General features: G+C 45.3%; 1 protein-coding gene and 1 long non-coding RNA gene across 2 annotated transcripts; both read left to right on the forward strand.

Annotated features, from left to right (window-relative positions):
- The first annotated feature begins 1,015 nt into the window (after positions 1-1,015).
- On the forward strand, positions 1,016-7,405 carry LOC124706627. Its single transcript, XM_047238305.1, has 7 exons — positions 1,016-1,282; positions 1,656-1,736; positions 4,030-4,064; positions 5,810-5,889; positions 6,310-6,393; positions 6,517-6,625; positions 6,992-7,405. Exons 1-7 carry the CDS (start codon positions 1,031-1,033, stop codon positions 7,128-7,130), a joined length of 780 nt encoding a protein of 259 aa, XP_047094261.1. The 5' UTR covers positions 1,016-1,030; the 3' UTR covers positions 7,131-7,405.
- A 7,931-nt stretch (positions 7,406-15,336) lies between these two features.
- LOC124647348 lies at positions 15,337-16,373 on the forward strand. The gene is made up of 2 exons (XR_006986417.1): positions 15,337-15,452; positions 16,141-16,373. It is a non-coding gene; the product is annotated as an uncharacterized LOC124647348 (long non-coding RNA).
- Positions 16,374-18,408: the final 2,035 nt, after the last annotated feature.

The raw sequence follows: 18,408 nt of genomic DNA on the forward strand, positions 1-18,408 counted from the left end.
GAAATGAACACTCGGTACCTTTTCATCTACTAGGACAAGTAACACTACAGACGCATGCATACGTTACTCCTAAACGTCTAAGACTACTCATAGTGAGGAGTAATATAGGTAGTAACATCAACAACATGCAATGCCAACTAAGTATTTTGATGACATGACATGTCATTAATTGAGAAAAGAGGATTAAAGGAGAATTTGCACAATGGGGTAGAGCTGGGCTTTGGGATGCCGGCGGTGGAGTGGACTCTAGGGTAGCGAGAATCACAACCTAGTGTTGTGTGGGTGTTGGGGAGGGGTCGAATCGTGGCAGATTTGACCTGTTACCCTTGCTTGTAATGAACCTCTTTCTTCCTTAATGAATGAAGACATGCGGCGCTCGCGCGTGTTCTTGAAAAAAAAAGATAGGGGCAAAATTGGAATGAACTAGTATCACCTCAATCACGACACATTCCCACATCAAGACTACATTAAAACACCAATAATCTTAGACTTACACAAACTTGCTACGGGAATAATTTTACGGGATGACGTGGTGAATTAGTGGGTGCACCAGGATCCTGAAAACGCGGAAGGAAAAAAACTGCAACAAATCGCCTGCCTCCACCTCATCCCGTAAGTGCTATCCCGTAAACTTCCTCCCGTAGATGTAGCATTGCTGCAAAAACACATAAGTAGATTCGTGTAAAAAATTCAAAACATTGTCTTCACTATGGCCCAGACAATTTGGTAGTGAGAGGCAGCGAGCCTCCCTCAACACGTTGAACGAAGGCTTGGGGACTAGAGATCGTGTGGCCGTTTATGTTAGAACATGTATAATGATGATATTTCAGCAGTGCACGAGTTGTGCACGTATCCGGATAATATGTACTTGCATGGTTTATTTTCTGAAACTCTAAAATACCATTTGAGATTTTTTTAAAATCAGGGTCGCCGGTGAAAGGTTCCAAGAAAAACACGGGAGCGGACCACCTCCACACAGCATCGCGAGGCGCGAGCACCAGGAGAAAAGAGAAGAGAAAGTAATGGCGGGATGGCAGCTCCGGTGGCTTCCCTACCCTCGTTCCCGCCGAGGAGCCACGCGTCCTCCTTCGGCCGGAGCGTGCCGTTGGTGTCCCCCCGGCGTGGCGGCGCCCGCCGCACGCTCCCCATCTCGGCGCACGGCGGCAGCGAGGGGGATGCGGGGAGGATACTGGATCCGCTCGCCACGCCCTTCCAGATCCTCGGCCTCGACGCCTCGGCCGCCTGCTCCGCCGCGCAGCTCAAGGCCGCCTTCCGCGCCCGGGTAATGCATCGCTCCCACGTCCTGCAACATGTTGTTACGGCTTCGCTTGCTCAGTTCAGCCGCTTTGAACGCTCATTTTAATGGTGCCTCTAAGGTGTTTGCGAGTCACAACAAATCATCGTCTCTGCAAAATAAAAATGTTTTCTTAAATCCTAGAACTGAATATTTGCTATACTGTTTTTTCGCAGTGCCAATTCAAATATATTCTGTTCGTGCTAGTCGTTTTATAATTTATACAGACAACGTACTGTTGAACTCAACTCTGGGCACTGTATATTTGGAAAAACCTCAGGCAACACATCCCTTGATATGTCGTGCTCCATCACCCCAGCTTTATTCCCTAGTGAGTTAAGACTGCGAGTTCTTGTTACAGGTAAAGGAATTCCATCCTGATGTTTGCAAGGACACAGAGAATGCAGATTTAGTAATGAGACGAGTACTCGAGGCCTATGAGGTAACTATGCTCAGCTGCTCGTAAGATGCCTGCATTTCGTAGAAGTTACTTTTAGTGCTGCCATAACGATTACATTTGTAGTAATAATCAAATTGAACCATCAGAACCAACCGAGCTAATTTGGTCTTAGAGCATCTCCAGTCGCGTCCCCCAAGATTTGGGGCGCCGCGGACAAAAAAAGCGTTCCAGCCGCGTCCCCCAAAGCCCATTTTTGTCCGGCGCGGCCCGATACGGTGTCCGGCGCCCCGAGCCCGTCCCCGTCCCACAGGGGACGCTCCGGGGACGCCGGACACAACGAAAGCGAGGCCAACCGACGCGGGCCCGACGCGTCGGCGGCACGGAAGGCTAAAACCCCGTCGCCTACCTTTGGTCAAGCGACGTTAATGGCGTCCCTGTTTTCCCGAGCGACGCAGGGACGCGTCTCGTCGTGCATGGCCGCGTGGCCGTCCGCGCCGGAGTTATTGCGTGCAACCACCCGCTGCCGCCGCTGTTTTAAGACGCCCTCCAGTTAGCGCCGCTCATCATAATCCTTCTCGTCGCCGCCACCTCCCCCTTCCGGATCCTCTCCTCGCCGCTCAAAAATGTCGAGCTCGTCCTCCCGCAAGATCGCCGCGGCGAACGGCTTCGGCCGCGGCAGCCTCACCGTGGCGGAGGCGTGGGCGCTGTACCACGCCCGGTATCCGGTCCCGCCGGACATGCGGGCTGCCAAGCGCGGCGGGCCGGAAGATGGCCGTGAACGGCATTGGCGTTCCGCCGCCGCCGAGCCGCGCACGGAGCAATGGTGGGACGCCGTCAAGGCCCGTCGGGCTCAACTCACCGCCCGGAGCGGTTGGATCCGACGTGGGCGGTCGACAACAACGACGCCTGGTGGACGACGTACTTCAAGGCGAAGTACGACATCGAGATGCGCAGCACCGACAACCTCGTCGGCGGCCCCAATAGCTGGAACAAGGACGGCCGCGCCCGTTCGGGGCGTTCGGGGCGCACCCTCGACAACGTCATCCGCGGCATCCGCAACGGCGCTCCAAGGCTGGAGATGCCGTCGTCGCGGCCGCCGTCTCCTCAATGGCAGCCGAGGAGGACGACGTACTCGTCCTCCTCGCACTCTTCTTCCTCGGGACCGGCGCGATCGATGCCGTCCTCGTCTTACCGATCGGCGCCGTACACCGTTCCCAAACGGGAGGTGAAGGAGGAGCCGGCGACGCCCGTCAACACGAGGCGTGGCGGCAGCGGCAGCCGGCGGCAGCAAGGGAGGCGCGGCGGCGCCCTCCTCATCCCGAAGCCGGAGGTGAAGGAGGAGCCGGAGGAAGCGTCGCGGCGGCGCTGGCGGCGGAGTACGAGCGGCGGCGGCCGACTCATCGCCGGCAGCGACGACCCCGAGGACTGCCCGGGGCTGCGGGCGGCGTTCTTGGCGTCCATGGACGACAAGGACGCTGGAGAGGCGACCCGGACGCGGCGATCGCCATGTCCATCCGCGACTCCGGCAAGCCGCTGGTGGACCTCACCGACGACGGCGAGGCAGGACCAAGCGGCTTGGTGAAGGACGAGCCCGTGGACGAGCCCGTCGACGAGCGCGTCAAGCGAGGAGGTCGTCACCGACGAGATGTACAACTTCCAGCAGTACTACGACGCCTCCGGCCGCCGCAAGTGGTTCTAGATTAGGTTTAGTTTTAAAGTTAGTCAAATTTCGTTCGAATCTATGTAAGTTTGGACGAATCTAATCGAATCTAGTTAAGTTTAAAATTTGCGAAATTTTGTTTGGGGGACGCGACTGGGGAGCGACGTCCCCCAAACGCGGCACGAACGAAACACGTCCCCCAAACGCTCAATCCGGCACGGTTTGGGGGACGATTTGGGGGACTTGGCTGGAGATGCTCTTAAGGCTCCCTGAAAATGCCACTTCTGAATTTGGTGGTGTACACTGTTTGTTTATAATCCTTAGTTTGTGTTCTTGCAATTCAAAGGTTCCTATACATGTTTATATATGCATGGCTCTGATGTACTTTGTAAACAATGCCACATAGTACGTATTATATTTTTCTAAAAAAAGATTTTATCCTCGAAAGAACTAAATGATGTAGAGGAGGGGCATATAGGTACAAACAAAACGAGAATATATGGAGAGGTGCATGTATTCAGCTCTTTTCGTTCCATCATTTTCAACCTTATGCATCTAAAATCAAAGTTATGTGAAATCATGTTGTTAGCAAATAACTCTGCATTATCCTTTTCGGTAATTATTGCTCTTTACAAACCGCTATGATTTACGGTTACGCTGCTTCATTTGACACAGATATTATCCGGTAACCAAGGAATGATGGTCGAAAGGTAGCGAATACTTCCATCAGCTTGTACTTCACATAGAGTGAATTACTGTTTGGACCAGTTATTGTGTCACCAGTAGCAGTTTGCACCATGCATATTCAAATCATGCTTACATCATTCACCCTAAGTGGAAAACTTGCTTGTTCAGTAGGATTTGTGGGGGCCAGTAAACGCAAGCTGAGAACTGCTCCCAATTGGATTTGTGAGGGCCAGTAAGCAGGTGATGCCAACTTTATCCCAGCCAATAGGCTCGTGTCACCACCGTCAAAGAATTCAGTAAACCAACTTAGAGATTATTGTTGCCTGATTACGCTTGTTGACCTTAGTGGCATTGACATGTGAGGCTGGCTAACTAGAATAGCCGGTATTCATCTGAACCAATCTCATCTGGTCGAAAGTGAAAAAGTATACTTGCCCACCAGTGTTAAGTCATGATTTCAACATATATGGTGCAACTGGTGATACAATGCTTAGTCCAAGCTGCAATGTGCTCTTTAACATATAATTCAATGTTGATTGGAATAGCCTTTTTATGTACCGTACTATTGTAGATAAGCATGTAACATTTGGTTCCGTCCATATGAACTTCCACTACTAGAAAAAAGCCCACCCGTGGCGCACCAAATTCATTACCTGTGGTGCATGTCCACGGCGCGCGCCATGGCGCACCATGTGCTGCGCCACAGCTACATCTGGTACCCATGGCGCACTAAACTACGGTGCACCACGGGTAAGGGTGGCCGGGCAGCTCCCCAGGCCAGCAAGTAGGCGTGGCGCACCGCATCTAAAAATGCGCCACGGGCAGGCCACGTACGCGTGGCGCACCACCACTATGTAGGCATGCCGCGCCACCCCATGTATGCGCCACTGGTGGGCTTCCTATTTATAGCTGCTTTTCTAGTAGTGTTCAGTGCTGCAAGTCAAAGTCATATTAGCTGTTCGCCTGTTTGTCTTGACAATCTTGAGTTTGTTTGGCGCACAGTGAATAAAATTCCAGTGATGGATCCTGGGAATATTATATATGAAAACTATCCATGTAGTAAAATTATGAAACATGTATATGTAAAATGATGATTGGTCAAAGAGAGAGTAGGATACAGCTGTAATAGGGCGGCCTGAGAATTGTTCTTGAGAAAAGGAAAGGGACACCACAACGGTTAGGTGCTTTGTAGATGGCACATAATGAAAAGCTGATTACCCAACTCATGGTTTGCACTAGGTATGTCCCCATCAATGTTCCTACATTATATACTATGCACGTTTATTGTATGTTCTGGAAAACTGCTGTGTCCATTACTACAATGTAATGTAAAAAATGTGTGGGTTAGTATATGTTGATGAGGTTTAAGGTACATCGCTCACTAAATCAACTCAATAAGATCTGGCTGTGTTTTGTGGACTTAGCTGGTAGCTCATCTCTTAATCCTGTTGATATGTATAAGTGGATTGCCTAGCTCTTTTCATCAGTTCGGACTTTTGGTTGCGTTGGCTAGTGCATGAAGCTTGACATGGTATCAGAGCCCAGTGTCTCGAGTTCGAGTCCTGGATTTTGCAATTTATGCCCACCCCTATGTCCGCCGCGTATACGATCATTCATACATGTGCTATTCTTCTTTCCACGTGTTGACCTTCTCTTCTCTTCTCCTCGGTCAACAAGGAAACCAACTTTGCAATAAGAAACATTGGTTTATTCAGTTATGCCCAAGTTGGGAAATCCAACTTATGTATGTATTGCAATGCCTGTGCAGGAACAATATTAACCCATTTGATGAACCTGAGTGTGAAGCTTACAACATATTTGTCAATGAACTTCTATGCATTGGCACCGGTACTTGTCGCATCCATATTGTTTCTCAGTCTTTACCCAAATTTATTCTATACTGCAGTTGGCTTGAAGGATGAAATCAGGTGCTAATTAAATACTAAGTGCTTCCATTGGCAGGGAGAAACTAAATATTTACTGAATCACATTTATTCTCCTATTATTACTCTTAACTTTACATGATTGATATCATGCTAATCGTTCTGCTAGTACAGCATGTGCTTTCGATTTGAACAATTCTTCAGAATCTGTACATGTTAGCCATTAGGTATGATATTGCGTTTATTTGATGAAGAAGGGGAGTTTGGTTGGTTTCCTTGTTTTTAGAGTTATAACATACATGTTTCATGGAGTACAATACAAACCGCATGTACAACTTGATATGTTTTGGCAATGTTATCTGATGATCCGTGATATCATCTGCAGGATGCCCATATTCTTGTGTTAAAAGGGCACCTCATGCATTTGCATATGCAGATGACATTGGTACAGCTCGTGCAAAATCTCAAGGTAGATTGAACATCCTATTTGGTCCGTCTAATGAGAAACCTGCACAGTATATCTACCAGTGTGCTCGCAAATTTTGTAAAGCTGCCGATCCTTTTCCTCAATGGTGTAACCTTTCATTTTCAGGTCATGGTGACAATTACCTTGTCCAACTTGCTGTCGGTCAGTGTCCGAGAAACTGCATATACTATGTGACACCTTGCCAACGTGCTATCTTGGAGGATGTACTTTCTAGGTAAATATTACCCTCTGTGAACTATAGTTTTATGGATTACCAAGGGCTTTTATATCTACCTAGTTATGGCTTCTACTCTTTCATGAGTTTCTTCTAATTCCATATTCCATTTTATCTATAATTCTTGTCAGTTGGTAAGTGAAAACAGAGCCCCAGTGAAACATGTTATATTCAGTTTATCACACTTCTGTCGGAAAGAAAGGAGCTTGCTATTCTTGATACATGAGTATAATTTGGATGTATCTCCTACCCACAAAAAATATTTGTCAGATGAAATATGTGTGGAGTTCTTTTATTTGTGCTTTAGTGCTAGTTAATTACACTAATTCCTTTCCCTCTTTCCCATATATGGGTGTATGCTTACAGCGTGTTGATGACGCCGCACGACCTCTCTGAAGCAGAAGTTCTGTATTCGCTCACATCAAAAGCAACATTCGAGAACAATAGGTACAGGAGGCCCAAAAGAGACACAAAATCATCCTCTGACTATGTTGATTGGATGTGACCGTTTCCTGAAGAACCACCAAGCACTGGCAGTCTCCGTCAGATTGTTCAGTGGTATATGCCACGATGAGCATGTTGTTACTGTGTAGTCGACAATTATATGTATGTATATTGCTGTATCATGTAGGGGGAGGCAACAATTTTATTTTTAAAATGCAAATCCTCTGTGTGTGGTAGGTAAATAGCACGGTATATGTGTAGAGGGGTGTATTTTAACCTTTGTAATTAACAGGTTCAAAAATTTAAGGCTGTAATAAGTTAACACATGGCTAATAACTCAGTGTAGTAAAACACATTTTTTTGCAAAAAAGAAACATAAGTTTGTATTGGCGATGATGATATTAATAAATCGGTGGATTTGTTGCAAAAAGAAAACATATTATTATGGTGTGGTCTATATATGTATATATTGTTGCACTATCATGTAGGGTAAGGCATCATTTTATCTTTAGAATGCAAATATGTTGTGCGTGGTAAATAAATAGCCGAGTCTATGTGTAGAGGTGTATTGCAAATTTTGTAATTAACAGGTTCCAAAGTTTAAGGCTGTAAGTTACCATTCGGCCAATAACTCAGTGTAGAAAAATATAAATCTTCTCTTTCTTAATAGATGGCCCCATTTTGCTGATCTCTCAGCAAGCCACGTCACCGGTTAAAAAATTTCCTCCCGCAGCGTTGTCGCCTGTCAGGTTCGCTGGTAGCTCCTCCTTTTCTCCCGTCCCGTGCAATCACCGAGAGCATCTGGCTCTTCTTGCATCGCCCCAAGATTCTTCTTAGATGGGATGGACCGATGTTGAATCGCTGGCAGTTCGTGGGCTCGCAACCTCGCTTGCAGGATTGCTCGGCACCCATCCTCGTGGGCTTGCAGTGTGAAAAAAAAACAGAACCGCTGTTCCTCTTCCGCAAGTGACCGGCCGCGACCTTCCTTTCTCCTCCCCACGAAAATTCCATCCACGACCTAAATCCCGATGAAAACGCCTCATAAATCCTAGCAATTACCATCGGAAACTGCTCCATGGAACTCATCCGTCGCCACCACCATCATAAAAATCAGGCCATGCCGCGCCCAACACCAGTCCGTTTGTCGGTTCGCATAGGTCGGGCGGCACACAACAGATGCGTTAGTCAGGAAGAAGCCGTCATCTCCAGGATGCCACCAGCCCTGATTGGTTTCAAGGGATCTAGGATCGAGTACATAGTGACTCATGGATGCGGGCAGTCCTGGTAGCAACGCCACCATCCCTGATTGAGTACATCTCTTTTGTCTACCTGCATCATGTCTTCCACTCCCCTCATATAGCGATTACTGGGTCTGAGAGCATCCCCACTCGTTGGCGCTCCCCACGCCCAAATCCGGCGAAATTTTCGTCCGGATTGGAGGAAGATTTGGCGTGGGGAGGAGTAGTTTCCCAGTCGTGTGCTCCCCAAGCGGCGTTTCTCGGGGAAAAGAGGATGGCTCGGGGAATCCGGACGAAAGAAGAGACACGTGGGCGTGAACGGTTGGTTTAGCTTCATCCGGAGTCCCCGGGAGACCCCCGGGAAACCGAGGATGGCATGGGGAGTCCGGATGGAAATAGGCTCAAATCCGGACCAAAACGAGGAACCGGGGGCCTGACTGGGCCGTTTTTCGCCGTCCGGATGAAAAAAAGTGGCCGTGGGGGGCTCTGTGGGGAGACGAGTGGAGATGCTCTGAATCATTTACTCTCAAAGTCTCAACGATGGTTTGCTTATTCACAGGTTCATATATCTCTGTCCTCTAGGTCTCCGGCTGTCCGTCTGCATATTCCTGGATTCCTGGTTATTTTATTCTGTATGTGCGAAACTGAGATTTGCAGTACCCATAAGATGTTGTAACTGAGCTATTTCATATGATTTATGCAGATCATTTGGATTTAGGTTAGCTAATTCTCCCAGTCTTAGTGTATCGTCTTAAAACAATGTGATGCTACTTTGTACTGGTTTCGGCAGCTTAGGTACTACTGATCTTTTTCCTCCTTCTAGGATCACTACCTGTCATTTATGAGGTGTCGCACGGCTCATGTTAATAGAATCTTTGAAGCAATTCAAAACGGATTCTGCAGGGCTATTATTTGATTGTTATATATCAATAGATGAAGGCGAATTATCAAGTTCAGAACTACAAATGTCAGCATGTATTTGTCTTACACCTCAAGGCTATGAGCTCTTTTATGGTGATTGGTACGGAACCTTGGTTCCGTCATCTCTAAATTTGGTTCCGTCATGTCTAATTTTTTTCTGACCGTTGATTAAATCAACGAACAACTTTTACGTAATAGCTATAATGCTTTAATCACTCAAAATATGTGTTGGAAGGGTCAAAAGTGATCGTCGGCCATGATTGATTCATCAAAATCAAAAGGAGACACCAAGGTCGTTGACCATCCTCGTCTCCCTCTCCTCGTGGCCTTCTACTACTTGATGAGCGCTGCCGCTGCTGCGGTCATCCAGCCCTTCCTCGTCTCCTTCCTTGTCTCCCAGGCCTTCTCTCACCGTGGCGAGTGCTGCCCCCTCCTCATCAGCGAGATCCCGGCCGCCTAAGCCGAGATCCAGTCCGCTGGAACACCACCGCTCTGCTCAACGGCGGGATCGGAGCCACCGGCCTGAACAGCGGGATCGGAGTCGGCGGCCACCACCCTCCTCCTCGCCCGCGGATCAGACGCCACTGCCTCAAGGTCAGTCTTGTTGAACACTGTTGGCACTTCTTGTATTATGTAGACAATTCTTGGTTTATGAGCATCTTCATGAACTGTGGCTATATTACATCAAAGTGTAAACTTTCAGGAAACAGAACACCGCATGATCAGGTCATCACGAAAATGTGAGATTTCTTGTAGGTCCAAATCCCTCAATCTATATCACATCAAACTATCTGGAAATTTTATTAGTTTACAAAAACTGTCCCAGAAAATATAATCACACATGATCAGCCATCATCAAAATATGAGATTCCTTGTATGCCTTCTGGTTTGTAATGTCTGACATCATAACTTGCTGATCCGTCTTAGTATTCTGATTTTTTTCCTTTTCTAACTTCTGTAAAGCACCCAAATGAAGATAGAATGCATTTCAGAAGAGTCTAGTTAACCCTGACCACTACTGTTTTGAAATGAGTACAGATGTTTCTGGTTCTGTAGAAGCATATAAAGGAGATCAGAGCACAAACTAATACAGAACTCGATGAGGTTTACAACCAAAAGAAGATATCCATAAAAACTGGAACTAAGAAGAATACGAAATGCAATGCATAATACCATAAAATGAACAATCTCCTAAATTATTAAGGTTTACCATCCGTGCAGATCCTACAGTGGCAGATGCAGCAAATTCATAGTATATGACACTACTAAACACTTTCATGACCCATAGCATATGACTCTGTTCAAATGAGTTGAAAGTCAGACAACCACATTTACATAATGCCATTTGTTCTCATTAAGCAACAATGTTCAGATAGAAAGAAAATATGTTTATGTGATCCATCAGTTGCTTGTTACTGCATACCTAAAAGAAAGATTAATGGGACAATGTCTGCAACTAGGTTCGAATCAAATTCAGTATTTGGGAATTTCTATCTCCTAGTGGCTAATCGAGGTGTACCTCTGTCAAAAGAAAATACCTAGTCCTGCTGGATTTTTGTGTGTTCAGTACTGCCTGAGCTCACTGTCAATAGTGCCGCATGGCCATGCAAAAGTGAAGAGCTTATGCTAATTTTAGTTGCTAAAAATGTAGATCAGGTTGGCGGTTTTGACTGTAGAGGTAAGAAATGGTTTCAACTTGTATTAATATTATAGGCGCTAGGAAAATTTGCGGCCTTTTGCCTTAATCTTATAGGCGTTAGAGCACTCGATGTTTACTTGTCCATTCATTACAGAGGAAATGTAAGGAATTACTTGGTTACTCTAACACATGCTGGCTGTTCTAAGAAATCTAATTGTTAGTTTGTATTTGATATGCAGGAAGATATGGCCCTTAGCTCATTGCTGACATGGATACATGATCAACTCCCCGGTATATATGACCAGTCTTCACATGGCGTCTCTGACTTTTGGTTAAACTCAGCGTCCCTGCTTTATTGATAAGGACAGTTGGTCTCCGCTGCCATTTAACTGTTGATACTCGCATGTCCTTGGACAAAAGCAGACATTGAAAAATCTGAAGGTAGTTTTATAGTGTAGATATCCAAAGGTAAACCATTAGCTTTACCATCAGCTAACAAGAGCATACATATTTGAGGATGGGGCACTAGTTATCCTTAATTATGAGAATGTTACCATATCTGAAGGCGGACATCCTGGCGGCAAGTTGCAGAGTTGATTTCCACGATATGAACAGTCAAGACTTATAAGGTCAAGCCTGTAATATTTGAGGATGGCGCACTAGTTATCCTTAATTATGAGATGTGATCATATCATGTTCTTGTACAAGATATGAATCCAAAGGTTTGTTGTGCAAGGAGCATATACATACCTTCTACTTTAAAATGATGGATCTTCAGAGCTGCTGCACCCTTCGAGAAGATTGGATTTTGATGTAGTGAATCTCAGAAAATGGAAGGAGTAGGCATAGTAATAATGTGTGTTCCTTCTTGCGGTCACATACCAATGCAACTTTTATAACTACAATATGTGTAATGCTGCACTAGATCATTACAGTGAGTAATTGTTAATTTGTATCGCATCAGCATCATGCCCTTGACACAAATTTGTATGTTAATTTGTGTTTACCCTGTGGCAGTGCTTCTCTTTGATTCTTCTATGCTTGCTAAAATTGTTGGAACTTTGGTTAGTAAATTATTTCCCTAATGATGCACTGGACCTCAAGTGCTTGCTTGCACCATGTTCACTAAATTATCATCTCAAGCCCATCGAAAATTTAGCTCATGTAAGCATTATGAAGTATTACTGAGTAGCGAGTACACAGAAACAGGAGCATTACTCCCTTTTCAGTAAAATATTGCAAAAAATCTCAAACTCGAGAGCAACAAACCAAATGTTCATTCATTCATCAATATAGATATATACACTGGTATTTTCATATATTTACATGCAATTTCACAATCCCTGTGCTACACAAAATATACTAGTACAGTGCTCTAATATCTCATCAACACCAAGTGTAGTAGCAACAACTATTTCTTCACCTCAAATAGACATGTATCACGCAGAACAACTGTGACTACAGGGAAGGTACTAGCACTGTAGTGAGCACATTTACAACCGTAGAAGCCTTGCTGGCTATCCACCATTCGAATGGCAAGCTTTCTTGAGATGGAAGATAGAAGCTCTGCTAGATGAATATATGTAGTCTGAAATTCTTCAAGAAATCTGCTTCGTTATCTGAACAAGATAGTACCTGAAATTCTTCAAGTGTTACTATCAAGAAGCAGAGCACTTCAGTACTGTAATGCCTGCAATCAAGATAAAAAAAAACTAGATAAACAAGACAACTTTCCATGTCAATCAAACTCTGTTGCACCTTGCAAGCACTAGCAGTCAGAAATTTCTGAACAAGATAGTAACTACTGCATAATACAACGCCCAATCTCTGGAAAAAAAAGTATGGTACAAACACACGTGGGGAAGAAAGGAATGGAATCGCATGTGCTGGGGCTTCCTTTCTGCCTTCAGAGGAATCGGGCGCTCGCTAGTGCCGTCGCTTCCATGAGAAGCAGCGAACCCACTGGGGGCTACTCACGAGCAGAAGGCGGCGGTGATGAATCGGGTGTTCGCCGGCACTATCGCTTCGGTGAGTTCTAGCAGAGCTGCGCGCGGCCGATAGCGAGCAGAAAGTGGCGGCGCGGAGTTGGATGCTCGCCAGCACCGGAGCTTCGGCAGCTCGGCGAGATGCAGAGCTTGAGTAGTTTGGTGCGGTTGATCTATTTTTTCGTTTGACTGGGTGGTACGATTACTTGTGTACGACATGTTACGGAGACGACGTACACATACGATCCACGTTTGGGTGATTTAACTTTAAGATGCGTGCAGACTCGTCCAATGGTTCGCCGACCGAATGGTTGTTTGTTTTTTACAATTTTCGTTAAATATATTAGAGGTTCCAGGCCCACGGATTTTGGTTCCGGTCCCATATTTTTGGTTCCGTTAGTTTGGTTCCGTCTATTTATTGCCGTTGGATCGGGGTGAATGGACGGTAATTAAAAATGCCAATCACTCTAAAACTTGTACAAGGCTATATATCATGTATTCCCACATTCTGAAAGCCTATCTGTTATTCTCCTTAGACACACTCAATCACTTCGGCTTTGCTCTTATATCTGCTATTTCTATGGTTGAGGATGCATGCTATATGAAAGAATTGGTTAACACGTTGTTTAATTGGGGGCCTTTTGAGATTCAGGATAAGATATTCCTGCATGAACTACCTAGATGAGTTGCTGGTAATGGAAATATAAACTGTTGTCCTACAAAATTTTGGTGCATCTTTGCTCAATTTGTCCATATACGAGCAAATTAACTCCATTACACTGCACATATTCTTCAGGTATGAATTACAGGACCATATGTATTTTGCATGATATGTGTATTATTATCTCAAGTAGATGTTATTTATTGCTGTCTTGAATACAAAACTTATATATTTTGGCAGGCTGAAATACTCGATTGTGGATATATATAGGTAGACCCATGTTGTTGTCTACCTTTTCTTTTGAATAATGTTGTTTTGCCATGCTTATTTTAGTGTTAACTTTAGATCGTACTCTATATGACAATAATGTGCTATCCATATGAAATATTGATTTGATGATATTACCATCATCATGCTTCAGATTTATACTGGACAAACATGTGTTCTACTATTGTTTAAGATTCATTTTGCATCCTAGGTGGTAAACTCAATATGCAAAGTGTTTCTTCTACATGTCCGGGAACATGAAACAAAGATTACAGGTTTTGCCACGATTATTTGCATAACGGGCAACAATAGGAAATTTGTTTAACAAATTTGTTTTCATATGCAAGTAGAAAATGCATTGTCGTGGATAAACATGCCCATAAATCTACCAAGTAATACGCATGTATGTATATTTTGAAAAATATAAATATTTTTCAACCTATGCTTCTTATGAATAAAAGCATATCGATCCATACATTTCATTGCTTCTTATGAATAAAAGTGTTTTAGTTTGTGCCTTTTCGTTCCCATAGATGTCCGCAGCAACGTGCGGGGAATCATCTAGTTTCTCTTCATTGCACTCCCTTACTTTTGCACGAGAGTAGGAGACTGATAGATCCATCTCTAATGGTCAGCCATCTGATCTCCAAAAGGTTGAAAACCACAAAACATATATTGTTGTTGATGATTATTAATAGATCGACGGAATTTTCAAAAAACAAATATATTGTTACCGTGTAGTCGACAATGGTAGGTAAATATCCCGGTATTTGTGTAGAGGGGTGTATTGCAAAATTTTGTAATTAACCGGTTCCAAAGTTTAAGGCTGGCTTTAATAAGTTAGCAATGGGCCAATAACACTACTAGAAAAAGGCTTATAGCCGCACTTCTTACCGCTGGCAAGTACGATTTAAAGATGCCGGCGGTAAGGCCTTTTAGGCCCGCCTCGCATTACCGCCGGCGAATACGTTTGGGGGCGCCAGGAATAGACCGTTTACCGCTGGCGAAACGGGCCAGCAAACGCCGGGGATATGTTGGGTCGAGAGCAGCTGAATGGGCTTTTCATTACCGCCGGCGAATTTGGTTAGGGGGCGCCGGGGTAAAGCCCACTACCATTGGCGAATTGGGGCCGTCCGCCGGGGGTATTTTGCCCCAATTTTCTATTACGTGCCACGGCATCACGTTTGGACGGGAGATATCCTCGTTTCTCTCGATCTCTTCCCCGCAAACTCATCTCATCCACGAATTTCTTATCTCCTCGCTAACAGACTACTTCTCGTCCACGACCAGCCCCCATCGAGAGGATCACGGCGCCGGCGGAGGAGACATGGGAGGCGCTGGCGGTGCGGATCGAACAGCGACGGTGGGTACTAGGCCTCTCCTGCGCCATGGACGACGGTGGCGGCGGGGAGGTGCGGCTCGCCAGGAAGAAGGGCAAGACGAAGCGAGGTCTGTCGGCGGCGCCGCCGCTCCCGCGGAGAGGGGCAGTGGACCGGAGTCGATCCGGCATGACTACCACGATTTGCTCCGGTGAGCCTCTTCCTCGGTCCGGGCCGTCTCCAATCGACGCCATGAAGGGCTCCGACCCCGAGATCTATTCCGTCTGTCGCCTCCTCGAGTCGTCCACTGGCGCTCCGTCACGGTGCCCAGCCTCTGCAACTGCGGCCTGATGGTGAGTAAATCATCCATCCATTCTATTCCGACCCAGATTTTCTATGTTTTTTCATCCATCCATTCTATTTTGAATTGGTTTGAGTAGATTTTGTTTTACCCAAGGTAATTCGTTTTGAGCACACAGATGATATGTTGCATTCTAAACGTGCTTCTAACAATGATTTGCGTGAGGATCTATAGATGGATTGAAAATTACCGGGTTCAGATTCGGTTCGAGTAGCATCAGATTCTTTTGGTTTCTTTCTCATCCGAGGTAATTCTAGCACACTTAATGATATGCTGACCACTAGAATCAGACTAAATGTTCAGATTAAACCATGCTTGGTCACACATAATTCGACCTTCTCATATTTCATGATGCTCCAGAAGTTTTATGATCTGTAGCAACCTGATGTGTGTTTCTGAAAATTGAAACTGAAATTGCTGGCCTCATCTTGCTACTGCTGCTTGTTTAAAGAACACTCTTGTTTCGATTGGTTAAAGTGGGGGCTTCATCTTAAGTCAATGGTAAATTAAACATTTGAGTCTTAATTCTCTTGTTGTACATCGTTCAGCATTATCCAACTTTATTTGAGGGATAGGGTTGGGATTTTGTAGTATATCCAGTGCTTACCTTTTTCTTAGCTTGCAGTGAACTCTGGTCAATTAGAGGCATATAACTGACTGTTTTCTCTTGTTTACAACAGAAAGTTGAAGATGCTATTCATAGAGGCATAACTGTTCCCAATTAAGGAAGCCAAATATCCTGGAGAAACTTTATCGAGTTTGGATGGAACAGATGAGTGATGAGAAGTTAGAGCACTTTATTTTGTAGATTTTTTTGTGAATTTTGCTGGATGTATTCACATGTGTCCCGATGTATTATTGCAAAGCTAATAAATAGTATATGGACGTGATGGATGGGTTACGTCAATTGTTCTTTTTTTAAAATCCTAAATAACATACCGCCGGCACATTGGTCTTATGCATGCGAAGGCGCCGGGGATAACATCACGTTACCACCGGCGAATCCGAGGACGCCGGCGGTAAGTGCTTACCACCGGCGAGGTTATCGCTGGCGAATCCGAAAGTGCCGGCGGTAAGCATTTTTAGGTCGCCGGTGGTAAGCCTTTTCCTAGTAGTGTAATAACTCAGTGTGATAAAATATAAATTTGTCTTCATTGCACCCCCTTGCTTTTGGATGAAAGTGATAGATCTATCCCTAAAGTGGTCAGCATCTATCTTCAGAAAGTTGAAAACAAACAGTGTATGGAAGGTCTTTTCCGATCTACGGCTGTCATCATTAGGGATGGTTGCTGGTCTGGTCTTTTAGGGTCTTACAAGTGCAATAAACTTCTACGATAAACTTTGCATCTAGTGATGGAGGGACGAGGGCGTCATCACGCCTTTGTCTCGTGCTAGTGTTTGTAGTCATTCGCTAAGTGACCGGAAAAACCTATTTATAAATTTTATTACTTTTGAATGTTTTATACTACCACTAATGATTATTAATAGATCGACAGTATGTATATTGTTGTACCATGTAGGGCAAAGCAATACTTTATTTTTACAATGTAAATCTGCTGTGCATGGTAGGTAAATGAGAGTGGATTTGTTGCCACCGGGTGGCACTGCCCCCTTAGTGGCTACCATCGGATGGAGCGTTGGAGATTCGTGCTGCCGCCCCTGGCATGTAACGCGATGCATTTAAGACTTGTCAAAACGTGCTAAGAACCGGTTCAAATCCTAATTAGGCGCTGACGTCTCAGTGATGTGCTGCAGGGTGCAGCGGGTGCCGTGCTGCAGCTATCAGCTGTGGCAATTTACTGTTCGTGACATTGAATGCAACTGTAACATTGGGTACGCTTCCGGCCACGCACTATTGGCCGCATGCATGACACGTTCTGCTAGTTATAATGTGTGTTTCATGCATGCATAGCTATCTACCTGAGAGTTATCGTTGGTAGGACTCTCACTAGACATGACCGTTTTTGGGGTGTGCACTCGACATCATGAGTAGCACCGAAGCACTTAGCAACATCATACGTCATCTACTTCTCATTCAACACGTCCAACGTAATATGCAGTTTAGTTTATCAGGCTAACTTTCACATAGTGGGAGAGTAACATGACACGAGACGAATGACAATGCCATATTCGTGACTCAAATACACCATCCAACTTCTTCTTATTTTGTGAAGCACATTGCACTTTTGCTATAAGTGGATCACCCACGTACTGCAGGTAAGTTACAGCTCAAGTCTACATAAGCATGTCACGCCTAAATCAAGTCTGAAAAAAGCTTTCCTTACACATCTTTTCTGCTTGCATGCCATGGTCGCTTTGTTGGTGCAATTAATGAGCTGGGTAGAAATTAAATGGTCTCTCACTCACCTGACCTACTCACTCACATGCCCATTCAACTCACCAGGTCAAGTTCGACTATGTGATCCACACCTTGAACATTGCCACGGCCTGCCCTCTCCGCATGTGCCGGCCAAATACACTACCATATCTTGCAACTTTCACGGGTGTTTTGCAGATGGTCTCAGCTACTTAGCGCGAACATAGATACTGTAACCCTTAGCTCGTGCCAGTTTCAGATCCATTAAATGGCGTCTGCATGTGTAGTGCCCGATGTCACAGGTCGTACTCAGCGGGATGCATGCGCAAAAGCGAGCGTCGATTTGATTCTTGACTGTTTTCACTTGTGTCGAGCAGAAGCACGGGTTGATGGGCCCCCTCTCCTGATCGCAGTTGACCCTTTTCTCCGTGCCACTTTTCAAAATCTGACGCACCACAATGCTGCGCTATACTGTGTTCGGATAGGTGATTTGCAGTGTCTCCTAATTAGTGCATGGGCTTGATACAAACGCATGTAAGGAGCACAAATCACAACGCAGTAATGGACGGCATCGGCCGGGAGGGTAGTGCCACCGGGTGGCAACATCCTATTTTGCGTAGGTAAATAGCTC

This window comes from Lolium rigidum, chromosome 4, assembly GCF_022539505.1.
Source record: "Lolium rigidum isolate FL_2022 chromosome 4, APGP_CSIRO_Lrig_0.1, whole genome shotgun sequence".
NCBI lineage: Eukaryota > Viridiplantae > Streptophyta > Magnoliopsida > Poales > Poaceae > Lolium > Lolium rigidum.